Source organism: Opisthocomus hoazin, chromosome 5, assembly GCF_030867145.1.
Source record: "Opisthocomus hoazin isolate bOpiHoa1 chromosome 5, bOpiHoa1.hap1, whole genome shotgun sequence".
NCBI classification, from domain to species: domain Eukaryota; kingdom Metazoa; phylum Chordata; class Aves; order Opisthocomiformes; family Opisthocomidae; genus Opisthocomus; species Opisthocomus hoazin.
This window is the reverse complement of record NC_134418.1, coordinates 37,655,791-37,683,004: the sequence shown is the minus strand read 5'-3', so window position 1 is coordinate 37,683,004 and position 27,214 is coordinate 37,655,791. Positions and strand designations below refer to the sequence as shown.

At 41.5% G+C, this 27,214-nt stretch overlaps 1 protein-coding gene across 3 annotated transcripts in view; it reads right to left on the bottom strand.

The window, feature by feature from the left end:
* Positions 1–23,417, bottom strand: part of LARP1B (La ribonucleoprotein 1B) — a 32,952-nt gene extending 9,535 nt beyond the window's left edge. For 2 of the 3 annotated variants that reach the window (XM_075420957.1, XM_075420959.1), the window contains exons 1-9: positions 23,115–23,417; positions 14,321–14,382; positions 13,207–13,266; positions 9,331–9,499; positions 7,759–7,902; positions 5,163–5,306; positions 4,778–4,946; positions 879–1,023; positions 491–665 (exon numbers count right to left, since the gene is read on the bottom strand). In XM_075420957.1, the coding sequence (XP_075277072.1) occupies positions 491–665; positions 879–1,023; positions 4,778–4,946; positions 5,163–5,306; positions 7,759–7,902; positions 9,331–9,499; positions 13,207–13,266; positions 14,321–14,382; positions 23,115–23,397 (1,351 nt within the window). In that variant the 5' untranslated portion in view covers positions 23,398–23,417. Of the gene's footprint in view, positions 1–490; positions 666–878; positions 1,024–3,773; positions 4,022–4,777; positions 4,947–5,162; positions 5,307–7,758; positions 7,903–9,330; positions 9,500–13,206; positions 13,267–14,320; positions 14,383–23,114 lie in introns of those variants that run through there. The other variant, XM_075420960.1, reaches the window with a different exon arrangement.
* Between the last annotated feature and the right edge of the window lie 3,797 nt (positions 23,418–27,214).

The following is a 27,214-nucleotide window of genomic DNA, read 5'->3' as shown; positions in this document are numbered from 1 at the left end:
GACTTGTTTTCTCCACAGCATCCTCTAGCTCTATGGATGGGTGCCTAACTCAGTCTTCATTCTTCCCATTTTTAGTAAAAGATTTCCTTGCCAAGGGTTGTCAGCAAAGTCACCTCCCTATTAATAGAGTAAATGAGATCCCCATCCAAAACTAGGATGCACCAAATAAGAGCTAACTTTCAGCTGCTATCAAAATGAAGCAGATTTTATGACTAATAAGATTACTATTGCTACTACTACAGGACTGTAGTCCATCACACTATACTCTGGAAAATGGTCACAGACATAACAGGTAAGCGACAGTGTTTTATCTACTTCACATCAGCCATGCCAGCCATGTGACTTCACAACTGCAAGGCTGACACGCACATCAGCCGAATAAACCATCACCTAATGTACAACATCTATTGTGAAATCCATACCAGGAGGCAAACTTCCTAAGCTGGATAGACAGTCCTAAACTTATGTTTCTATAAAAAAAATTCTTTACCAGTATGAGCGCCAAAAATTTGGCCTGGTATGAATTCTGGACAATTGATGAGCTGAGAAAAGTCAGTCGGTGGCAGACTGCACGGAGGAGGACCTGGAATTGGCCACTTTTCTGGATCAACCCTTTTTCTTATCCTCTGATCCACAGTTTCAACTTCTGTGCTGTCCTTTAGGGCCTGTGTGACAAGCATATTATAACTTTACAGACTTCGCATATCCAGCACCATCCAAAAATGAAATAAAACCTCAAACTTTGCCATTTGTAGCCTCTTTACGAAATTCTTGTGACTGCAAACAGATATCTTTCTTAAGTTCATATCACTGACTGTATACAGCAGTACAAAATTAACCAGGCAACTTTCCACATACATACTTCCGAATTATTTTACCTCCAAAATGAGTGCAGCATTTGTAGTCAGAGCTTGCATCCGACGGAAGCTAGCAATCAACGAAATCGGCAGAAATCCTTGTTGGTCCATCTTTCTCCTCAGAAAAAAGTCTCTTTCCAAATTTTCTGTGCTGAAGTAATACTCACTGCAGAAAGAAATGTACAAATGTAAGCCTATTACAGGTTAAAGAAAATCCTAAAACCGCAACTTAAGAGATTCCTTGTTACAGTCTTCCATTAAAAACAGAGCATACTTTGTCATCAACAAAAGTGTTCTTTCAACAGGTGTATCATTGTAAGAAAGACTTACAGAACAGCATGCACGCTCGACATGCTAAGAAAGGCTTATGATGCAGTACAGTACATAGGGGTATAAATCAAAGCCTTGTTACATCTGAACACGTGACCTGTATAACGAAAAACTACGCTCAATTTTTCTTCCACCCATCCCCTCCCTTATTACTTACATGAACAGAAGGAAACAACATTCTCTTAGCCTCCATATAGATGAAGGACAACTACTGCTTACAGTCAGGGCATAAGTTATTTCCCACACAGCAGTATCAGTGCACCTTCATCCTGAACTGTATCTTTTCTTTTCCCAGTTTCCAGTACATTAGAAGGTTTAAGTATCCTATCTGAGTGTCGAGGCACAAATATATGTACTCTGAATCATTACTTCAAGCATGCTTGTGGGAAGATGAGAAAACAAAAACAGTAATGTTGTATTTGTCATGAAACTGTACCAAAAGGCACAACAGTTCACAAAGAAAGGTAAGGTCTAAAAGAAGAGGTTTAGGGGATAAAGAGAAGAGGGATAACGACCATTTCAGGAATCTGACAACACCACAGAACAAGAGAGACGAGGGACAAAGAAACAGCAGAAAGACAAATCTTCTTAAACAATGAAGCTGCTCTATGAAATAATCAGGGTGTCTACATTTTATACTTAGTGAAGTGAAAAAGTAAGGAATTCAAATCACGATCTGTCACACAAAGCAAGAGAATGAGAAAACATCCTATGAAAAAGAATGGAAAAAAAACCCCAATTTAATCACGATGACTAAAATCTAGGCCTTCCACGGAGTTTACACATCATACCATGATTTTGCATATTACATCCAAGGAACGTTACTCTTCGTCAGGTTCAGGAAAACATAGGTAGTGAAATATTTAATGAAGAGCAATTAGAATTCTATGACACAAAAATAGAGGTAGTGCAAAAATAAAACAAGGAAGCATTAAAATGCTGAGAAAAGAAAAAAGCCACATGCAAATGTAAACAAAGTTAATTCTAATTTCAAGAAAGTACAAAATGCTAAGTGTGTCCACTGAAGTTGGGATCAAGGCCAAAGTTACTAACAGGAGAGAACTCTGATGCCATCATTGACCCAAGGAGAAGCTTGATACCATTTCTTTCTCTAATTTTTGGTAGCTAAAGAAATTCAAAGCAAAAGTTCTCTATACGAAACACTCAGCTCCAAGACAGAATGAGTATAAAGTCTCAAAGTTGGACAACAAGACATACAACAAATGAGAACATGGCTATTAAATTGGAACAGAGAAGAGCATAAGGCTTTCAGAGAATTAAGCTCCTACTCAGAGCTAAGTAACTGATCAGTGAAGCAACTGTGCACAGAGATTTCTTTCAAGAATATCCTATTTACTGTTCTGAACTGCTATGTTTCTTTTCCCGTCCCAGTCTAGAAGACAAGCAAGCACAAAAGCCATATATCAACATTTTACTAATGTTACCTTTACAGTCATACAGTAAAGGTAAAATCTTGTAACGATTCACCTAGTTAAAAATTCCACAAGCAGAAATGGACAATGACTGAACTTGACTCAAACTGCCTCACTTGATGTCCATCACTCTAGAAAAAGGAATGTGAAAGACCATTAATGATAAATGAAGACAACGCACAAGTTTGCTCCAAGTAGAGGGACAAACGTAAACACACCCCCCTCCTCTGGCTTTTCTCTTCTTTTTCATTTTCCTCAGAGTCCCTTTGCTTATGCTTGAATTGATGCAGACTTGGATGCATGGCTGAACTTTTAAAAACTTTTTTAAAGAGGACTCTAAGATAATGTTCTACTGCATGTTACAGACCAAGTTGCTAACCACTGAAACTTTTCAGGCTGACTAAAAATGTAACTAAAAATGTTACAGATATTTTTGTATGTAATACAAATACTATTCTCCCGTACACCAAGCTGGTTCTTGGGACAAGCATAAACTGCTTGATAGTAGTGTATTTCTTACTGTAATTACACATCAACTCACTTGAACACAGTCTCTAAGACTTTTCCCTACTAAGCAGGTAAACTGTTTTAAAATTCACCAATTCACTAGGATTCCAACCAATCTCACGTCTTTAATACATACTGATTTATCTTGGACTCCATAAGGAGCTCTGAGAACTAGCGGTTCTGTGTAGCTTTACTCTGTATATACTACCTTCTTTGGCATAATCATTTTAATATTTTACAACTACATTATCAAAGACAGACAAAACCATCCCCAATTAGAAGCTAATAGCAGGTAAGTGGTGAATAAAGTCTGTTTCTCATCATTTTTTAATGTGACAAAAGAAGTGAATAGATTACACACTTTTTTATTTTTTTGGAAGGAGCATAAAAATAGCGAAGTTACGTTCTAAACCTGCTCAAGAATCTCCCTCTTTCTCATGGAAAGCAAACTCCATAATCAAACTGCCTTAGGAGTTCATATGAGACAAGCAACCAATGGCTCTGGTTAGCCAGCCATGCCAAGTCTTCTATTGACACCTGCCAAACTTCTGTTGCTAAAATAAAATACAAATATAACCAGCGTCAGATGTGACCAATGCCGTAACTGACATTTTTCTCAGCAGAGGGGGACATCGTCATGTCCTACCTTAGAAGGTCTGGATTCTACACTGCATGCCCAGAAATCTGGCCAACAGTGGAGTGTCTGTGCTCCTCCCTCACTTGTCTGAGGACAGTGCAGGCCGATTATCCTGACATGGGGGTACATGTCCACTGTCAGGTCTCATAGGGGCCTGGCAGCAAGAGTAACAAAAAAGACTGCAATAGAAGTTTTGAAGTTGATAGCCACATGCCAGATACTTTCTGCCCTTAAAGAGGCTTTTTTCTTCCTTTTTGCGTCAACTGTAACAAAAGAAGCAAGAATAAAATAAGCAAGTTGCTGTATGGAATACAAGGGCAATCAAAAACCACCACAAAGGCATCGCAGAGAAATGCCGTTGCAAGTACAGAAGATGAAATATCTGCCAGTGGTGGAAACTGTCTCTTTAAAAAGAACTAGTGGTTTCCAGGCCCTTTTTGACTTGTCTCCTGGTGATAATCAGTCTTCCAGATGGTTTCTCATTGCCTAATGGTGTACACGAGAAAGTAAACATTTCAGATTATTGAAAAATCAAGTACCATTGCAAAACTGCTCATTTAAACGTTTCAGGTGAAACACACTGAAAACGTAAAACTAACAAGACTTCTCAATGTGAAACTGAGAGCAAATAAGGGAAACGTCTAGCTACATCACCCAAGAAGAGCTTTATAGGCAAACAGACCAACAGTACTCAAAAGCACAAGCTCAGAAACATCCATATCTCAATTACATGACAACATAAAAAGAGGGCTATGTACCATAAATAAAGCAGGTATACAAGTTAGAGCCAGACTACAGCACAAGATGCAGAACAGCTTCCTTAAAATTCCTCCCCATCACTCAGGATTTTCCACCCCACTAGTGAATACATTCAGACTGACACTGGTAATGGTCAAATCAAAAAGTTAAACTGAAATGCCTTAATCTCCATCTTTACAAGGATAATAAGAATTAAACACTGTTTCATATGCCTAGATCTCTAAAAATATTTGTACATTAAACAATCTACTTACATTTGATGTTTTATATATTCTTTAAGAAGTGCTTCATCCACAGAATACATCTGCACTCCTGTTCCATCACCATAATAATACATCACACTAGCATTAAGCTCAGGTTGAAATACTTGGTCAGTTCCTTCACCATACAATTCTTGACAATCAACTGAATATTCAAAGTTCACTTCAAAATAGAGGAGAATATAAAAGAAAGATGACGAAAAATATTAAGTCAAGCACACAATTATTTTAAGGCATGATACACACTGCTATTTCACTGTTGGTTTTCAGCATCTGATTTTAAAAAGACTCAAGCTACTTGTATTAAGTTACAGGATATGTTGTTTGAGACATAAACATAGTTTTAAAGTTTTTGCTAAGCATCTACTTCTTTGCATACTTCTGGAGTTTCCTCTGCCTCGTCCTCTTCCTCTGCCTCTACCTCTTCCTCTGCCTCTGGAGAATCCTCGAACACTGCCACCCTCACTTCTCACGCTGCACGCTTCATCATGATCATCTCTCTTTTCTCTATCACGACGCCAATCTAAGAGAAAAAAGCATAAAACTTGCAATCACAATTAAAAAAATCACAGTATAATTAAGTAATCTCTAATTTATTCCCAGATATTAACCAAAAAACATTGCACTGAAAAGCATCTCTCTCCTTTTTCTGGATGCTCAGAAAGGCTGAAGGAAACGACACTGCAGAATAGGTGATTAGTGTGAAAAAGTCCCTTGTAACATAAAGAGTTCTCAGCTTGCGCCCAAGGCAATCCACCAACTTGGTCATGCTGGCTGAAGCAGAAGGTCAGATCTGAAGCTGCAAGGGTTGAAAGGATAAGGTTTGCCCAGCAAGGCCTAAAGACAAGTCGGGCAGAAGCTGTCAGCAATAAAGAAGAGTAAATGGGCTTGACTGGCAGTCAATCTCAAAAGCTCCTGAAGCAACTGGACACTGTGGTGCCTGCTCAGGGATCACAATACCTATGATCGGCTTGGGATGGGAAGGAATGATCACAGAATTCTCCTTCCAGGCATGATAATACAGTCTCCTCCTGTGGACAACTCCCAGTACCTAAAGAGCTAGGAAGAGCTGCTAGCTCTTGACAATCCTGTCCTGGGTAGAATTTCCATAGCAATGGCTCTCTGGAGCCTCCCTTTTGCTCCCAGAAGCAGCCGCCTACCGCTCCCCTGACTCTGCCCACAAAACTTAAGGACAGGTGTAACTCTCACTTTACTAATGAAAGAAAACGAATCTCTCTCACAAACGCTCTCTTCACACCATTTCTTTCTCTTTTCCTAACGCTCTCAGAGACTGCCATCTTCAGTCACTCACCCTTCCTCAAAGTTTAACCTGTAACTGAATAGTCTTCCAGATCCTGGAGGACCTCTTTGTCAGAGGAATGTCTGGGGATACAGCCTCTGTTTGACCAAATTGAGAGTTGCTAAGTTTAACAAAGGACTGACTAAAGACATGATTCTTTGTTTGTACTAGAAATCCTATTTCACTAGCAACTATTTTTAATGAACACTACAACAAAACATGTATGCTTGTATATTCAAGTTCCTGTATTTTATCTTCTGTCAAGTAAGACTGAACTTCTGAATATCATGATCTGTATGTGTGTGTCTCACTGGGAATTTGGACCTTAGCCTTCACACTTTCTACCCTCAACCTTAGAGATCCCAAATGTGCAGGCATTATTTGAACTATTTCCCCAAATCAGTGTCATTTTTGCACTCCGAGTACATGTGGCTCAGACACACGCAAAGGTCCTACATATTACACCTTCATGAGCTACTGTTGTATGTAAGACTGAAAGAAGTTCTTTATTTAAACAGCCAATGCTCCTGAAGAGAAGGAGATGTTTTATGTTCTCTCACACTGAAACTGCTCTTGAATCACTAGAACCTTGAGGCAGAGTTCATGCTACAAGTTTCTGGTCATTTGACCACTGGGTTCCTGAGAAATAATTGCTGAAGAAAGTGATACACTAGTAAAAATCGTCCCCCTACCCATGTCTATCCCTCAGACATCCAAATCAAACCCTTCTGTCAATGTTCCTAAAACATTCATGAACAAATCCCATCTCAGTAGCATCTAGCACTTATTATAATGAGCAAACACATTGTTAACAAACTGTTAATGTATATTGCAGTTTTGAAACTTAAACATAAATACATAATCCAGGGAGTCACACTCTTGGCTAAGATTTCTGCCATCTGAGAAGCTGTATTCAGAACACCTGAGGACCAGAAGCAGTACCAGTTGCGGTGCATTTCTCCCTCTGTTGTGCCAGTACAACTTTTTGCTTGGCCATGCTGAGAAATAGGTCAGGGAACTGAGGGAACTGGTCCAACTTAAAGGAAAAAAACCAACATCAGTAGAATTGCCAAAGCAGCATTCAAAAGTGTAGCGCCACAAGCAGTTGCTCTGGTAGCAACAAACTGCAGGAACAGGAGTATAGCAGGACAGAGCAGCAACCTCATGAGACTGTTTCCAGACTTTCTGCATTGTAAAACTGTGGCCCAAAACTCAATATACATGCTGCTCTGATTCAGAACACTGGTACACACTATATAGACGGTTTCCAAGCTCAGTTACTCAGCAGAGTCAGTGAATGAGACATTACAACTCAGGTGAATTTGTGAACATGTTCCAAAAGTATCTGATAGTAAGCTTTTAAATAAAACTTTACAATTTAAAATTTATTTGATAAACTACAGTACATTTATTTTTTGCCAGGTATTGTCAAATATTAACACTAGTTTTTACTTAGTATAGGCAAAGCCAAGTTTTAATATCAGCTGCCAACCTAATACCTACTCATATATTATCCACCAGAGACAAGAAAAAAAAAAAGAGCAGTACAGTGCTTTCAACAGATCTAGATCCTCCCATTGCTTTGCTTGAACTGATGCTAATATTCAGTCAATGATTTTTAAGTCACACATTATTTGCCACAAAAAGAAAGATCCAGACATTGAAAACTACTCACTTCTTGTCTCATTCCGTCTGTTGTTATGAGGTACTAACTTGTTCGTTTCCAGTAGAGATCTTGAGCTAGTTCGAGAGCCTGGTCTTTCTTGGCTGTCTGACCTTACATCATCCAAGTGAAGTGGCACCCATTTCTGCTTGTTACCTTGAAAAATTAATACGTTACTCTTAAATATAGTACTACTTCAGGTTTCAGCTCCCAAAAACATTCTACAGAATTCTTCCTGTAGAACTAGTAAGAGTTAATTTCAAACTTTAAAAACTGGGGAAGCTTAACATTGAAATCTTAAGATATGATGAGTGACTAAACAATAATAAATGCAGCAAACAGGAGTTTCTCAAACTGAAAGGTAACCTGATCTAAACTTTAAACTTATGAAATGAAGGTGAGGTTTTTCTATTTAAACAAACTTTTGGATGTAAGTTCCATTAGCAAGAATTTATAGCTAACACAAGTGTTAAACACATACAGTAAATTCATTACTATGTAATTTCACAACTTGCATATGAAACTTAAAGGTAAAAAAATAACATATCAGGTTAACAACTAAAAGATTTTAATCACAAACCGTAAATATTTTTCTGCTAATTTAGCTGTGGTACTGTATTTTTACACTGAGATATCCAGTTTAAGTTCATTCAAATGCATCAAAAAATATTTGCAAAGCTGTACTTTGTTGTAGGCTGGCCTAAAATATCCACTAACCATTTATTTAATGATAATATTTGCTGTTCTCTATTTGATTGGTATTGTGGGCTTCATACCTTTGTAGCCAAGATATATAAGCAATACACAAGATGTGTTATCCAACTGGGGGGGGGAGGGGGAGGCAGACCGGGCATAGCTTGTACCTGTGGAACGCTTTGCTTTAAATCTCCACTTAGACTGACAAAATTAAAAGCAATAAAGGATTTGGTTTTAGATATATACATAGGAAGATCAACAAATCTAAACAAAGGTCTTTAGGATCTGAAGAAATATGAGCAGGGAAGTGAGAAAAAAAAAAAAAGAGCTGATGAGAACAGTATCTTAAAACTCTCTCAGCTGTTTCTGCAGCCTACTGCAATCTGCTGACCAAATCAGGTACAGGTTTGCTTCCTATTTTTAATGTAACAGATTGGATCAAAAGGAAATGAATAACCCGGTTTAGTTTTCAAGTGATTACTTCAAAGTGTAAGGTAATAGTAAAATGTGAAAACTGACAGTATATATACTAACACACACACATGTATGTATGAGGTTAAATTAACTTAGTGCTATCTGATTAGTGAAATAAAGACATGAGAGACAGTAAGGGTTTGTACAGCCATGCTAAAATTTTCCAGAAACTGTCAGAGCTCCATGGACCATCAGTAGGATGCAAATTGCTTTTTCCCCACAATTCCTATTTGACTAAACAGAACATTCCAAAGCCTGAGAAAGGAATCCTGTTTTAAGCGTCCCAGCAGAAAGCAAAATATCCTGTTACCACCTACAAAATGCAAAACGTAAAAAGTTTCAATTCATTCAACTGGAATTAATGTAACCGTATCCACGGTGACTTACCACATTATACATAGTGCCCAGACTGACCTTTTTTCCTTTGGTTATTAGTTTGAGTTTCGTCTTCACTAATATTATCTCCTGGACCATCTGGCTTTGCCTCCAGGTTGTCCTTGATTCCATTATTACTTTTTTGATCAGATTTCTCCTCCTTTTCTCTTCTATTTGTTGCCTTCTTACTGTGACTTACAGTCTTACACTGCAAGAGATACCAGTAATTATTTCTGACAGTATGGCTGCTGATAGCAAAAAGTATAAATTTCCTTTACTTATTAAAATTCCTTTATTATTACCTGTTCTCAATCTTCAGTAGGATGAGTTTTTAAGAACTGTTTTGTTTTGTAAAGTCTCATTTTAAATGGTTCAATTTTCTGCTAACTTGGCAAGATTATAAAAAGAATTTTTAGACTAAGAAAGTTTTTGTTTGTTTGCTTTTTAACTGAAGATGTAGAACTGTGGAGTGCACAACAATCACATTTCAATACCTCAAAATTGAAATTTATTTGATAGGAAAGAAGGAACTATTACTCACCAGTACCTACTGTTCAGACTGATAATCTTTAAAATCTATGCTTATACAGAATACTGAATGGTACATCAGAAATTCCTATGATGCTGTACAATCTCAACAGCATGCCAAATGTTCAAGTAAACTCTGAGGAGCCATAGGCCTTAACTCTAACAATTCTGTTCCACTAAACCAGAACACGAACCAAAGATCAGAGGGTGTGGAGGTCTATGATTACAGGTTTCTTTTTTCCCCACATTAGTACATGGCATCTACTGGGAACTGTGTGCCTTTGAGTAGTGTCAGCATCCTGCAGACCGTCACTTCTTGGAAATCCCACAAAATAAGAGGTTTCAAAGAAGGCAAAATGAACAGCATTTTAACGAACAGTGGAAAGTTTCATTTTTCCCTGATATTGATACAAGCTGGATGATGAAGGGATTGAGAGCAGCCCTGCCAAGAAGGTCTTGGGGGTATTGGTGGATGAAAAGCTGGACATGAGCCAACAATGTGCGCTCACAGCCCAGAAGGCCAGCCGTGTCCTGGGCTGCATCAAAAGCAGTGGGGCCAGCAGGTCGAGGGAGGTGATTCTGCCCCTTTGCTCTGCTCTGGTGAGACCCCACCTGGAGTCCTGCGTTCAGCTCCGGAGCCCCCAGCACAGGAAAGACATGCACCTGTTGGAGCAGGGCCAGAGGAGGGCCACAAAAATGATCAGAGGGCTGGAGCACCTCTCCTATGAGTACAGACTGAGAGAGTTGGGGCTGTTCAGCTTGGAGAAGAGACGGCTCCGTGAAGACCTCTTAGCAGCCTTCTAGTACTTAAAGGGAGCTTATAAGAAAGATGGGGACAGATTTTTTAGTAGGGCCTGTTGCAATAGGAGGAGGGGTAATGGTTTTAAACTAAAAAAGCGTAGATTCAGACTAGGTATAAGGAAGACAACTTTTACAATGAGGGTGGTGAAACACTGCAACAGGTTGCCCAGAGAGGTGGTAGATGCCCCGTCCCTGGAAACATTCAAGGCCAGGTTGGACAGGGCTCTGAGCAACCTGATCTAGTTGAAGATGTCCCAGCTCATTGCAGGGGGTTGGACTAGATGACCTCTGAAGGTCCCTTCCAACCCAAAGCATTCTATGATCAGGCATAATATCCACCTGCAAAATTAAGCTTTGCAGACATTTCTGCCAAACAAAGAATTCTCCTATGTTGGTGAGATAGTTTTGAACCTGCTGGAGTACATAAAGTAGACACTACAGTACTATGGACTAATTAATTTGACCACAAAGCCTTCCCTTAAATAAATTAATTGAGATTAAATACAAACTAAATGGTGTTTGGTTTAACAGACATTACGTGAATCTGTGTACTTAAATTCTCACATAATTTAGTCAGCAAAAGCTTAATTAACATTTATGCAATACTATCTAGACCATCTGGTAAACCAAAAAAAAAATCTTTTAAAAAATAGTCTTGAAGCAGACCACTTCAGACAAGAAAACATCAAATGTGTATATTCATATGAAACACAACATATGTATCTCTCAGCCACTCTGATTAGTACTGTACAGACATCATCAATCATATCAAAATTTGACATAATGACCAAGTAGATGCTAAAGACCTGCAGTACTTAACAGAAGGCAAAAGATACAGGTGCATGTTTTAAGTCACTAAAATCAGTATTTCAAAGAAAAGAAAAAAAAGCTAAACTAAGCATATTCTAGATTTAGTCACAAATCAACATTAGCATATAAAAATATTATTAAAGGGTATAAAATTTAACCCTTTCAATGCTATCCTATCTCTCAGATCTAAGCTCAGCAGACTCTCTCCTTTTCTGAGGATCAGAACATGATAGAAAATTATTTTTGAACACAGTTACGGAGTTTCTCTGCACTCTCTCTCCTGTGTTACAAGTAGCCTCTGAAGAGTTACAAACAAAAAGTATTGCATAGTGCAACTGACGGCACAATCTTCAAGAACACCATTTTTGAGTTATTAGACTGTTGCAAAGGAAGAGGCTGTGCATCTGAGGTATAAAAAGCAGTGAAATTTTTTCTAACCTTATGAGTAACTAAAGCATTTGATGCACAGCTGAGAGTTATACACCTCTAATGCCACCAGATAAATCTGCAGCTTTAGGATGCAAGTCATGCATCCTTCATGACACTTAAATACATCACCACTCTCTCCTTCTGAAGTAGTAGTCTCTTCCACTCGCAACATCTCAGCAACTGACAGGAATATTGATGATGGAGAGACTTACAAATACTTAAAAAAAAGTCAAATCAAGGATCTTGTATAAATCATAAGCCTCGATTGGATGTATGCATACACCAAAGTATTCTAACTGGTATGTGAGCAACTGAAAGAGCATTAATTTATTGGCAAATAATCTATTCAGGTTTTAAAAGATTCTTCTAACAATCTCAAAGATTTTCTTTGAGACCCTGTAGAACAAGCTACTAGAGGAGGCAAATTCTATCTAGCACTAAACAAAATTTTGTGGAAAATCTACACACATCTATAATTTTGACATGCAATGCTAAAAGCCTAGTTAGATACCTGAAAATGTTTTGTTGCTCACGTAAACAACAAAATTATGACAATCAGCTAGGGAGAAGGGAGGGTGTTAGAAACTGCACCCGCAGGACAAGTGATTCATGCCAAACTACCTTTTAATACACATTTATTCAATTTTCATTTGGACACTTTCAGTTATACAATGCACTTTGTTGAGCCCAGATCTTTTGGTTTCCCTCACCAAGAAAACAGTAAAAGCATCACAAGGGTGCTGCAGAACTAAAGCAGAGAGTGAAACGGCACCTCATAGCTTGCAATAGTCTATGCTCTGTTCTTGTTTTAAATAGCACAAAAGAGGTGTAAGATGTATTAGACACTTATCACTTGAGACAAAGTGAAAAAAAGTTAATTTGATAGAACAGACGTTAACTAAAGATCCAGCAAGGGGAAAATGTATCCGAGGAACAGAGCAAGGATAATCAAGTCATCCTAAGACAACCTGCACAAAGCATTCTGAGCCACAAGGACAGGCAGCATGTCCACAACCCCAAAGGCCTTCTCCTCTGTGCACAAACTTCACAATAAGTAGAAAAGGGAAATACAAGGTTTTTAAACCGTGGAGTAAATATGGCACATTTTTACCTACTTGTCCATGGCACACCACTAACGATAAATGGACTGCATGTGTGCGGGCTTGTGAAGGGTTCAGAAATTCCACTACCAGTGCAGACACTTCAGCACAGACCAGTATCTTGAATTATTGACAAAGTACCTGTTGAAACCCTGCAACACCCAAAACGCATTCTGGGGGGAACGGTATTAAGCAGAGAAGTCAACATGTTTTTTTAAAAACACTGAAGATAACAAAGGATACTTACTTCATTGTTTGCTATTTCACTTGGTGTTGGCCAGTTTGTGATATCACCAAAATCACCAGCCTGCAAAGATGACAAACAGTTATACTATTTCCTAGCTTTAGTCCTTTTTAATACATGGAAGATGTCAGTCATGACTCAAAAGGCCAGACTACACCTTTGAGCAGAATTGTTAGAAGTAGCAGTTTTTAAAACAGAAAAACACAGAGCTTTTGAAAACATAATATGATCAATTGTAGATATAACTATTCACTGCAGTTACATCCAAACCAAGGTCCCACACATCTTAGCTTGTAATTAGTGTAACTGTCTAAAGAACACCTTCATGAAGAATATTTTAAGTGGGTATAGAAAAAAAAAAAAAGCAAGGAATATTTTCTACATTCTGTTATAAAACAAACTAAGAGGGCTTATGACTTTTGAGCCCACATGAAACAATTGTCAGATTAAATGTTGTCTTACACATAGCTTATCACACATATGTGATTTAAAGGTGTCTACTGCTTAAAAGTCTTTCAGCTTTTAGAAGACCTTTGAGCACAGGTATTATTCAACCTAAAAAGGACTGGCTGTATAAAATCTCAGAAGATTTTTCAATAAAAGGATTCAGCGTCTTCTATTGTCATAATGATAATTTTATTATAGCACATAAAGCACACACATCACATAATATGGAAAAAGGGTTTCCAAAACCAACCTAGAATCACTTGCGCTCAAGTGATGTTGGTTCTTTGCAGTCCCTTCAAATTTGTACGTAATTCCATTGCTTTTTTAAACAAAAGTGCCTACATACCACACTTTCACATCCCTTCTAATTTTAAATTTCTTTTTCTTTTTCACTTTTCTATGTCTTCAAAATCAACCATTACCGAGGCAGAACATTACACTTCTGGTTGTAACTTCAAAATACCTTGCTATCTTTTTATTTTAGTAGTATCAGCTATCTACCATATTGAACACTTACAGCCAGAAATACTACTTTGAAACTATTTCATTTTCCTAACATATTATCATCTGAGCTAAATGCCAGTTTAGATTAACAGGTTAGATTAACTGAGACTTCTAACACAATCAGTCCAATACCTCATAGTTAAATATTCTTCTGGCAAATACAAACCTGGCTGCATTTCCTTGTCCTGGGTTTCGCTGCTTTTATAACTTTAGTGGAATTTTGTAGTTCTGAAAAGGAAGAAAAATACTTTCAGGTGAAGAATTGCACTTTAAAAGAGTAAGGAATGTATACTTTAACAACTTTGTTTAGCTATCTATCATACTACACCAAAGGTTTTTTTGAGGCCTCGGTATTAAAGTCAATGAACATGTCCATGAAGTAATTAATAGGACTGACACTGAACATAAATAATCTTGAAAACCAGTATTTAAGCACTTAAGTATTTAATAACACAGTATTTAAGCATTTGCTCAGCTATAAGGTCAAGACTGTCTCAAAATGCTGGTATTTTAACCTAAGAATTAGCAAAGAAAATGAGCTCCTGAAACACCTATCCTATTAGAAGCTGTATTTAGAAGACAGAATTAATTTATTATATCTATCATTACACAAGCATGAAAAAACATAGAAGCAATTACATATTCACAAATTCCTAGTAATTTCCAAGTAATTACTCAAATGCCAAATACAATTTAGCCATATTGCTCAATCAAGCCAAAGCAATGAAAAAAAAATTAAGAGGAAAGGTGGAAAGAAAAATTACTGTAAAAACTACATTAAGACTAATAAATTTTAACATCCAAACTCCACAATGGATGTTTATGATAAGTATGAGCATTTGCAACCAAGCTGAAACTCATACCTATTCAGAACCATCCTGAGTCCAGACCTAAATTTTGTAATAATGATCCCATCCGATCTCCTGGGCAAGAGTCCAGTACACTTCTATCTGTACTATCCGCCAGGAATTAGTATAAAACTTGGAAATAACTCATTCTCTCATATATATGGCAACATTAATGGGCCTAACGATCCAGGATCAACAACCTACACTGAAAAAAACAAAAGTCTATTTAAACTTACTACGTCTTTTAACACATGTGAAATTACCCTTCTATATATGAATCAGATTTTCTTATTCGTGCAATTTTTCGCTACCCATCCCAACTGTGTTCTACTTTTTGCACTGGGATTGCAGGGGGAAAAACCCACTAATATCAGGTACATTTTCTTGGAGATTACGACTGAGACAGAGGAAACCACCTCTTAACTTCTCCTGTTAAGCCCTGGTTGTGCTCTCCCAATGTGTATTTTCCCATAGAGAAGTGGTCACAACCTTTCCTTGAAACTTCTCAGTCAGTATTTTATTGCAAGACAAGCCTGAAACGTTGAACATGACTGAAATCACTAGTGGATTATTTTTTCATACAGGGATAACATCATCTCCTCAACCCTTATCTCTTTCACATCCAGTCACTAATCGTCCTTATCGCAGCTTCACACTGGGAACCCCACCCTCGTGCGCCACGGACTCTGAAAACCCTCTCTCTCGGTCTGCTTCCTGGAATATACTGTGAACGTTAGAAGCACAAACTAATGCATACTCCATATTCCACTGCACATTATATTAATAGTGCTATATACACAACTTGCACACCACACAAGACGTGAATTCAGTGAATCCTGGTCAGCCTGTGACCTCTGCCACACCATTTACCAGCAGATTTCTTCCCTCTCCTACAGACCTGCTTTTTAAAACAAAGACAAAACACAGCCCCCCAGACTGCCTCCTTCTTGTTATTCAACCTCAATGAACTTTAGACCGAGAGCTTTCAGAAACACACAGTGACTGTGCAATCCTAATTTTCACTTGTCATTCAACAGTAAACTAATTGCCCTTTACAAAACAAGACAAACAGCTGCAGAGGTGGAGTAGCAAACAAATTCGTAATTTTCTCCAACAAAACTGCCAATTATCTGTAAACTGACTGGCCATAGCATTTGTCCTCCAGTAGTCTGTAAACACATACCTCTCTTTAGCTGTTCAATTACCTTACTGAAGCCCTTTTTCCATTTCACAGCACTTTTACTTAAATTGCTGCTGAAGGACTGGTCTGCCAGAACTTCTACTCCGTGTGTCACCAGGGCGTAGCAAGGGATTCAGAAATAAGAGACTCAATGTTGCTGCACTATCTTAGTCACGGGATATTATTCCAGGCGGCAGGAGACGCTATCTGAATCGAGTAGAATGAGACTCAACTCGTTTTAAGGAATCTCTCTTATCTGTATGCAGTAATCCGAGACTTGGAAGATGCATTCGCAGACTAAATGGAAAGAAAATTAATATTAGGCAACACACCGCCTAGCTGATGGTGCCCTTTCTGAACTCAAAGGCCCGAGATCGCACCACACTCTGTACTGCCCTACCCAAAAACAACCCCACAGGGTTTCTTGTCCTCCCAAAAGGACCATGCTCAAAAACAAATTTAACTGATCTTTCCTGACCGGCTTTCTGGGACTTATCATGTGGGAGTTGGATTTTAGTGTGAAGCATGAAAGGGAAGATAAAGGGGAAGGAAAAAAAAAAATTGAGGGTGGGAGAATAAAAGAACAAAACATCAGATTGCTTACAGATTTTACCCAGATCACATCTGTTACATTGTTATGAAAAGGCCTAGCGACACTGTTCAGGAAAAGCTTACTCCAGAGTGCGCACAGATAAAAGCTCTATGCTTAATATTACCCGGGTCTTTGGTTTCAGCATCACATAACAGTGCTGAATACCCAGAAATGGCATCTTTAGTACATTGCTCTAGCAGAACCAAACAAGCCCTTGCAAATAAACTATTTAACTTATTGTTAATTCCAACCTAATTGTATTAAAATGGTTTACTCAGTCATATGCTACAAGGTGACCCGTTTAGCAAAGGCATGCCGCATTGATAAAATAATTCAGTTATCTTCCAATTACTTTACTTGCTGGGTTTCAGCTGAGTTTTCGGGGTAGAGAAAAGAATAAAAATCAAGGATGAGGAAGCTGAATTGCCATTGATCATCTTTCAGTCACTGAACTCCATCCAGTAGAGATGCCATCTACATGAAAACATAAAACAGCCTTCAACGCCATTTTTGTTATGATTCTTCCAAGTCTCTTACTACACCACATCCTACCATGAGATAGGAAAGACACGGATGTGCAAACATGCCGAGCACAGTATGTCAAGTTACGTGGGACATCAGTTCTGCAAAACGAAACATTCATATTTGGAAAGACTAAAGCAGCAGAAATCCTCTTGGACAACAGCAACAGAAAAGGAAAAGCAGATCAGATGCTGTGCAGAGATTAAGAGAAGAAACACTTGTCCATAAACATGTATCACCAAAGTACCACCAAGTACAAGAAAATCATGTTTTCAGTAATAGTAGTTCAGAATGGATGGTCTGAAGTTCTGCAAACTACTAGTCAGCACATAATGTTTTCTGACAGAAGGGGAGGGATATTGCCAATTTCTTCTGGAAGCAAAGGCTATTAACAAAAGGTGGAACACATTCTAATTTTGATACAAACACAGTTTATGCTGTAAGGATTTCTAGATAATATTCAAGTTTTATTTTTACTTGGACTGCATGTGTATTTCCTTCAGTGAAGGACAACATTGCTTCAGGAGGCCGCTGAAATCACCCAGCAGAACAGCTCTTAAAAATTTCAGTGAAACACGTTTGTTGAACTTGTACAACATTTTTCCTTTCAATTCTCAGTCTGAAACTTCACAGTATAATCCATTTTTAAACAAGGTAAGCTACACTTAAATCTACTGTCTTAACAAATAAATGTGAAAGTCTTGCAAATGTGACAAAACAATTCCTTGGAGTATATAAAAATTTAAATTTACAGCATGGATTTAGACCCATTGGGGGGGGAGAACAGTAATTAAGCTAACATCCTTTCCTACAACAATTCCAGCATTTTATAGTGAAACTACCTCACACTATTTGAACTAACCAAGGCGGTGAGTTATGACACCTGCATCCTTCCACCTATTAACATTCAAACCCTGTCAGTTTTTCAAAACATCAAGCAACAGGAAAATAAAAATCCTCAATACATGACTGATTAATCATTATGCTATTTATTTTCCTTGCATTTAATTTCTCATCTCATTTTTTCTTAGCATCTTCACAGAAAGCTGCTACCTGTGATTTAATTTCTACAAAAGCTCTCCTGTTTGAAAGCGCACAGCAAGCCAGTACTGTGTCTTAGACACTAGGACCTAAATCTAGGATGGATTTCTCTCTTATAACAGGTCCCCAGTTTAGAAATAAACAAACAAAACACACCTACCATACAAAAATACATATGCTGTTATATAAAACTAAAATACAGACAGCAGGTTTGTAAAGATAATGGTTTGAATCCCTTCAAGGTTGGGGTAATTGTTAATGCTGTACTTTCTGATAATTCTTAAAAAAAATTTAAAAAGCTGCTACTACAACACCCAGAGAATTCATAAGAACTAACTACAATATCTGCCTTAGATACACCCAAAAAATTTGATGATCATTTACCCACTTACTAATCAAAAGCTTGCTATTCCTAGTAACACAGTATACCTTTACCAAATTGTAATTTTATAACCTGTTTTGCTAACAGACTAAAGCAAATTAATTTACACAATAGCACTACAGTGAACTGGTTTTGCTACCAAAGTATCAATCAGATAAAAGGTGTTCTTTGATGCCCAAAAACAAACACAATGAAGAAAGACAAACTGAGCACCATATAGAAGACTGAAGTGAGCATAATATAAAAGACTGAAATGTGCAGTTATTTTAATTAACTGCATCATTCAAGCACACTAGGAAGCAAATCCACTTTAGCCACTTCAGCAGCACAGGTATTTTGCTTCATTGAATACTTTAATAAATTTCATGAACATTTTTTTTAATAATTCTCTAATGAATCATTAGAGACCCACATCAGCTATACAAATCACATGAAGACCTGAGAACTTGTCATTCAGATTCCCTTTTGCAAGATTACAAAAAGGGCAGCACTTTAGGTTTCATCAAAGAGGTGGGAGAACTTCTGTAATAACATTATTTGAACAACTCCATCCTGGGCAAATTATTTATATGGAGCAAGGGTAACCAGCCTCTTCCGCGAGAGCCCAGCTCTGAGGGGCAGCTGAGGAAAAACAATACTTGGAGGAAAGACAAGGAATACAGGACTAATGGTGGGTTGTTCCACAGCTTCCATCCGGACACTTCTTGTCCCAATTTAAAAAATGCTTACCTTGTTGCCTTGTAAAAAAATTACCTACAAGATTACACAGGACTTCTTCCTTGCAACCGTTCGTTTCCTCCTGCTCACAGAGCTTTCACTTGAAGAACTGAAGACTTACTGCAATATATTGGCTGGGCGCTACAAGGGAAGGCGAGGGGCAGAAGACACACCACAGAAGAACCTTTCATCATTTGACAGCCTATGCTAAAGCTAACTCCCTGTGCTCACGATCACCAGGATTAGACAGAAGCCTATTAATTTCACTAGCAGTTTTATACTGCTACAAGTCTTTCTCCATGAGTTAAATGCAGATTAGGATGTAAAAGTAGCTGTTTAATTCTTCAGCAAGGCTTTCGACACAGTCTCCCATGATATCCTCCTAGGGAAGCTGAGGAAGCGTGGGCTGGATGAGTGGTCGGTGAAGTGGATAGAGAACTGGCTGAATGGCAGAACTCAGAGGGTTGTCATCAGCGGCGCTGAGTCTAGTTGGAGGCTGGTAACAAGTGGTGTCCCCCAGGGGTCAGTACTGGGCCCAGTCTTGTTTAACTTCTTCATCAACAACCTGGATGAAGAGTTAGAATGTACCCTCAGCAAGTTTGCTGATGACACCAAACTGGGAGGTGTGGTAGATACACCAGAAGGCTGTGCTGCCATTCAGCGTGACCTGGACAGGCTGGAGAGTTGGGCAGAGAGGAACCTGATGAGGTTCAACAAGGGCAAATGCAGGGTCCTGCACCTGGGGAGGAACAACCTCATGCACCAGTACAGGCTTGGGGTGGACCTGCTGGAGAGCAGCTCTGCGGAGAGGGACCTGGGTGTCCTGGTGGACGACAGGTTAACCATGAGCCAGCAGTGTGCCCTGGCTGCCAAGAAAGCCAATGGGATCCTGGGGTGCATCAAGAAGAGTATGGCCAGCAGGACGAGGGAGGTTCTCCTTCCCCTCTACACTGCCCTAGTGAGGCCTCATCTAGAGTACTGTGTCCAGTTCTGGGCTCCCCACTTCAAGAAAGATGAAGAGCTACTGGAGAGAGTCCAGCGGAGGGCTACGAGGATGATGAGGGGACTGGAACATCTCCCCTACGAGGAGAGGTTGAGGGAGCTGGGCTTGTTCAGCCTGAAGAAGAGAAGGCTGCGAGGGGACCTTATAAATGCTTACAAATATCTGAAGGGTGGGTGTCAGGAGGATGGGGCCAAGCTCCTTTCAGTGGTGCCCAGCAACAGGACAAGGGGCAATGGGCACAAACTGAGGCACAGGAAGTTCCGTCTGAACATGAGGAAGAACTTCTTCCCTCTGAGGGTGACGGAGCACTGGAACAGGCTGCCCAGGGAGGTTGTGGAGTCTCCTTCTCTGGAGATATTCAAGACCTGCCTGGACAAGGTCCTGTGCAGCCTGCTGTAGGTGACCCTGCTTCGGCAGGAGGGTTGGACTAAATGACCCACAGAGGTCCCTTCCAACCCCTGCTATTCTGTGATTCTGTGAAATTCTTCTGTTTAAAATATAAGTTTAATAAAAGGCTAAGTCAGAAACAATGAACCGTGGTAACAAACATACCATGAAAACTTCCAATGTTTACATGAGGTGTTTCATTTACTATAACATGATGAAAACCTACTAACATATCTGAGACAAAAATATAACAGGTCATAGTAACAATGCTTTGACCAAATTCTTTCACCAAGAATTTCAAGCCTTTTACACAACTTTTTTTCCTTCCAGTTTCTCCCAGTAACAAGAGTCATGTTTGCCTCTGTTGTAAACTAATGCCACGCTAAACTGAAAGTCAAAAGACTGAGGTAAATTTTCTCAAGTGTGTAACTATCACTGAACGTACCATACGTGCAAGTCTTGGGAAACTTTCAACAAATTAAGCCAGGATCAACAAGTCTAACAAGATTCAATCACTACTTTGATGTGATTCTTTTATGTTCTATTATCCTCTTTACGGATAGTTTTACTTTTCATCCCAGTAGTATTTCTGCTCATCTACTTATTATTTCACATGACTAATTTCCATACTACTACATTCATAAGGGCCTAGCGTGACTGACTTTGCTTTGCCAACATGCAATTAGTGACTTCAAAACACATCCCTTGTTGCAGAAGGAGGCACACAGCAATTCCTTCCTTCAAACAGCTAGGAAAGATCAGCTGCTTTGTCGTTTGCAAGGGAAAGAGTGGTAGCGCCTTCATGATGCTTTCAGTGGTGGCCAAACCAAAACATGCACCCCACCATGTGTTCTTCACCAATGCCATTATCAGCAACAGTGACTCCCATATTTGCTCAATTATACACTTGCCACTGAAAAAGATGTTCCATGCAACTACTCCATCTAATACTAATTTGATGAATAGTACGCAGAAAAAAAATTAAGTTCTCTGAAATCATCAAAATAAGCGCATAACGGGCACAGTGTATGAACTCACTGCCTCCTTTCTCCTCCTTCCTTCAACAACTGTTGGTGTGTTTTATCTTAAGTGGAAAAGTAAACTTTACAGAAGATAAAGCGCCAGGTGCTAATGCAACAGAAGAAGCTTTCCCAATGCTTCTGATGTGCCACTATTATTACTGTCACAGCGAGACAAATGAGTGACAAGTTCTCTTTCATGCATGGATAAGACCACAAGCCGCTGCCCAGCAAGCCGGATTGGAGAAGCTATGCATAAATAGGTATTTATAAGTGCGTCAGTACACACAAACAAAACTGTTGAGATGATAAAGATGACTATGTATGTCACCAAAAGGTTTGATCTTCAGCTAAGTACAGATTTTGTGGTCTGGAGAACTCCTCTGCTTGCATGACCTGTACGCTTGTTACTATAAATTACATATTTCTCTTTTGTGAGGGAAGTACATATTGAATTCAAGGATAAAAGTGACTGTGACATCACCAAAAGGTTTGTCAGATGCCTTCAGGAGCAAGCGCTGAGACTGAAACTCTCAGGAAACACAGGCTGAAATATGTATTTTGAGGTCAGCGGCTTGCTTCCGGCCAAGAACAATACTCCAAGAAGCTGCTAACTTCTAAGAACTCTTCGCTAGCCCAAGCATAAAGCCTGGCAGTTTCAAGTCAGGTCTTCGACGACCAGCGTTGTAAAGCCATCGGCCTGTTTTGTCGGTAGGGGCCTGTAGCTTTGTCCCACGTGTAGTGATTAAAGGCCAGAAAATTACACCACGGCTACTCGGGCTCGGTCTCTTTCCACATAAAGAGTTTGAATCCTGAGAGCGAGCAAACCGACGACCTTTGCCAACATTTAAAACCTCTGCAATCCCAGTCTTCTGGAAAGCAAAACCAAGTAACGGCTCGTACCGAGGGCCTTGCTATGTAATTAGGAAAAACAAAACAAAAAAGGACCTGCGGTAAAGCAAACGGGACTCTGCAATATTCCTAAAGCCAAGCGAGCCGAGCGGCTCAGCAGCCCGACCGGCGGGTACCGGCGCCATGCGGGGCTGCCCAGGGAGGGGGGACGGCTCGCAGCCCCCCGGGAGCCCGCGGCCGGCCCCAGCGGCTCCTTCACCCCTCACCCTCCCGGTGCCCGCCGCGGCGAGCGGACCGGACCCGACCCGCCTCCCCGCGCTCGCTTCCCTCCCTCCGATGCCCATCTATGTCAAAAGCCCGGGCGCGGAGTTGCGCCGCCGCCGACCCCCCGCCCCGGCCCCGGCCCGGCCGCTGCACCTGGGTCCTGCGGGGCGAGCTGCCCGCCCGCCGCGGGCGGTGAGGGGCTGTCCGCCGCGGCTCTGCGCCTCGTCCACGCGTTCTCCTTGGGCGGCGGGGCTTCCGCCGTCGGCCGCCGCCGGCCGCCCTCCTCCTCCGCGGCCTCCTCCCCGCGGGGCGAGTCGGGCTCCGGCCGCCCGGGCTCCTCCGGCTCCCGGGGGCTGCGGCTGACCGCCGTGCCGTCGCCCTCAGCGCCCCAGCCCCGCCGCTCGGCAGCCGCCTCTGACACCTGCGCCGCGGACATGCCCCGCCGCCCGCCGCGAGGGGCCGCCAGCCGGGGCGGCCGCGGGGAAGCCGGGGCGGGGGGCCCGCCTCCTCCCCTCGCCGCCGCCCCGCCGGCCGGGGCTCCGGGAGACCCCCTGTCGGCTCCCCGGGCCGGGCCGGGCCGCGCCGCCGCTCGCTCCCTCCCTCCGTCCCCTCAGCCGCTCATTCACGGACCGCAACCGGCCGGCGGCAGCGGCTACGCGCGGGCGCTCACGGCCCTGCCCGCGTGGAGGGGGGTGCGCGGGCGGCGGCCGCCGTCGCAGCCAGGCGGGGGGGCGGGGCTTGGGGGGGGGGCACTCCCGTGCGCCATGACCTCACGTCGGCCGGCCTCGAGCGCGGCGGCGCGTTCCCTCCCCCGTCCCACGGAAGCGGCGGGACGAGGGCCCGCAGGGAGCGCCCGCTTGGGTCACGCACCCGGCGCGTTGGAGCGCGGGCATTAGCGCCAGGCCCCGTCCCGACCTTGCGCTAACGAGCTCGCGTTACTTAAAAAGGGAAAAAAAACCCCCAAAATCCGTCCGCTGAGGCGCCCCGGCCTGGGTTGTTCTGGGGAACGCGGGAGCGCGCACCCGGCTCCAGGCAGCGAGGGAGTCGCGCACGGCTCCGGCGTCACAGCGGGCGGGAACCTCCGCGGCCGCGCCGCGCCTCCTCGGCCTGCCTGCCTGCCGCTGCCCGCCGCCGGCCGCCCCCCCAGCACTCGCCGGGCAGCGGCACACCTGCAGGCCGCCCCTGCGCTGCCCCAGCAGCGCGAAATCCATCGCCCCTTCCCTCGCGGCAACCTCCTAGCGCTCCCGCACTGCTTCCTGGTCATGCCTGAAGACTCCTTCTCTCCTGCCCGGTTTCTGGCGTTCAGTCTCTCAAGCAACAGGTGTAGGGCTCGGCCCTGGTTTACTCCCTTTCTTATAAAATGTCTGCCAAAACACAGCCAACATCTCTTTAATGAACTAAGCAAATTCGTAAACAGGCGCTCATGAAGCTAGCAAAATACTTTTTAAAATAGTATTGCAAGGAACCAAATTTCCTATGTTTTGCAGAAGCAAAATATGTTCTTTTGGGGGTAACGTTACCCACCGCTTTAATGAGTTTGTATGCAGATTCACCCCTTCATCAGGAAAAAACCCACAAGCCCACCAGAAACCCAACAAGCCCCCGCCACCGCTCATAGCTCCTCAGGCAGCGAGGCATCTTCAGGATTGCTCTGGAATGACGGGTACGGCAGCAGCTCAGAAGCACAGAGGCCACCTTCTGCAACACCGAGCACTTCAGCCGCCCCAGCCCACGGCAGGGGCTGGCAGATGCCTCCCTCCCAAGCTGAGAGCCATTTAGTCGGCTGTGATGAGATCGGATCTCCTGGTGGAGGCTCAGGTCTACCTCAAAGGACAAAAAACCCCCAGGCGGTTGCTGCTTTCTTCAAGATATTTGGAAATTAACGATCCTTCATGGCAAAGGCTTGACATTAAAACATCTACCATAATCATTATGTTACTATAAGAAAACCATATAGATACTTTAATGCATATTTCTGATTGCAGATTTAAGCTCCAAACATTGCTAATAAGGGAGGAATTTCTTCTTGTAAATAGAGAAAAAAATTACTGTTGCTCCTAAGAACTTTGTGTAGAAAAAGCAACAAGTATTCTTTCTTCATTTTAAATTTATACTAAGAAAGAGACAAAAGGCAATTCTTCATACTCTTAGAAACATTATTCTTTGCAATTAAGAACTCATTTTTTTCAGATGCAATAAATTTACAAGCCAAGGACATGTCAATTGCATATTGCAGTGACAAATTTATTTGAAATGGAAAGCATTCTTAGTGAATCATTTTCACTGGGAAAAAAGCCAGTATCTGTATACGTTTGTGTCTACCTCCACAGGGGTATCAGTCACGCTACCTGTTCAAAGCAATTTTCACACCTTCTATTTGGTTTCCCAAACTCAGAAGTTAAGCAGAGGTTAGAGTGACATGAAAGCAGAGAGGCCCTACCCAAGTCACCGGTAAGCAGGGAATTCACCTCCCGTTTCCTCTTTTTCTCATACAAGTGTTAGGAGATAAGGAAGCAGATGTGCAGGCCAGCCGGAGCTTCAGGAACATGGGAACTGAACTGGAACTCCTGCAGTGCAGGAACCTGAGCAGACCAGGAAAACAGCAGAACAGCAGGAAATTGATTAAGAGTTAACTGGCGGGGGGGTCGGGGGTGGGGGTGAGGTGAAAAACCAGTAAAGGTGACCAGTAATGTGGCAGCTTGAGAAGTTTTTGTACATGCTTGTTTTTCCAACTTTGTGGTAGTAGAAGGCTTACTGTATGCTTTATTGGACGGACCGGGCCTGAAGAGTACATAAGAAGCTTTTACAGTTGCATAAGACTCACCCTTAACTCTCTGTCCACTTTGTATCATCCTTCTTGTTACTTTCTAGTAAGTCAGACTTCCGTGCCAACACTCGCAGTACTTTTTCCTTTAAAAGCCCAGTATTTAAAATACTCATACTTGAAAAAGAGTCTGATTTACACTACACGGAAACCTAGAGAATAACAATCATTATGAGCTACTTTACATTCTAAAGCTTATGTTTTGTCTTGCATAGAAGCATCCAAGCATACCAGGAAACACTGCAAATTGCAGGATTGCATAACATAGTAGCATTTTACTCATCTAATAGTTTTTCAGCAGGAATAACGTGCCTACAGACTATAGGAACCTCCTTTCGATACTGTGTAACTTATCGTTACAGCCAAGCTGACAGAGGACCTGACGGTTTAAGATAAACAAACTTCCCTGCCCAACCAACCGTAATTAAGATCAACATCTTAAAAAAAAATTACACGACAGAAAAAATTAAGATAAATAAAAACCTGCCTCAAAATGTTAGCAGCTACCAACCAAAAACAGCATTCCAAGGATCCAAGGATTTTCACTTTCTAATCTACTATTTATTTAAATTATGTATCTATAGGCATGCATATGACATTCCAGTATGAAAAAGCAGCAAGGTTCCATTCCTTCATACAACCGTACCTTTTTGCAGACTTTCAAGAGTAATACAACACACGTGATCTATCCTTGCTAAAAAAAATTGCTGAGCAGTCACTTTTGAGGTGGGTGTTTTTCGGACCTGGGGAAAAAAAAAAATTACAAAAAGCTCCACCCAACAACAATTAGATGCGTTCTGTTCCAGAAGGTGATCAGCACTTCGGTGCCAGGTGAGAAACACGTAAACAAAATGCTAAAAAATCCTACCCAGGTTACTCCCGGGTAACACGCCATACCCAACCTCTCGCTCTGTCCGGAGCCTTTCCTTTCAGGTGCAGACAAAACGCATCACCCGCTCCATCTGTCCTCCTCATGTTTTGTCAGCCTCAGTATCAGGAAGCAGAGGTGTCACCGCAGCCCTCAGTTTTCAGACAGCGTAACTGAGCACCAAAATAAAATTGATTGCATCTTGGTTGCTGGGTCCAACTGGCAGGCTTCTGTCAGAATGACTGCTCCAGTTCCACAGAGTAAGCCACAACAATTTTCCAAGACTTTTTTTTTTTTTTTTTGCATATAAACACCATCAAGCTGCCTTCCAGCTAGCAGGTGATATTCCCATTCACATGGCAGACCGCTGCAGAGGATGAAATAGCCTCCTCTTCTCCCAGCACCAGCACTCGAAAACCCCTACCACCTTGCAAGAGCAACCATCAACAGCAAGGGTGATTTTTTCAACTACTGCTGGACAGTCCTACAATATGCTCTGAGTTTATTATGGTACAACACACCCTTGCCTGGAACACAGCAGCAAGCAGGGAGAAATTGTAC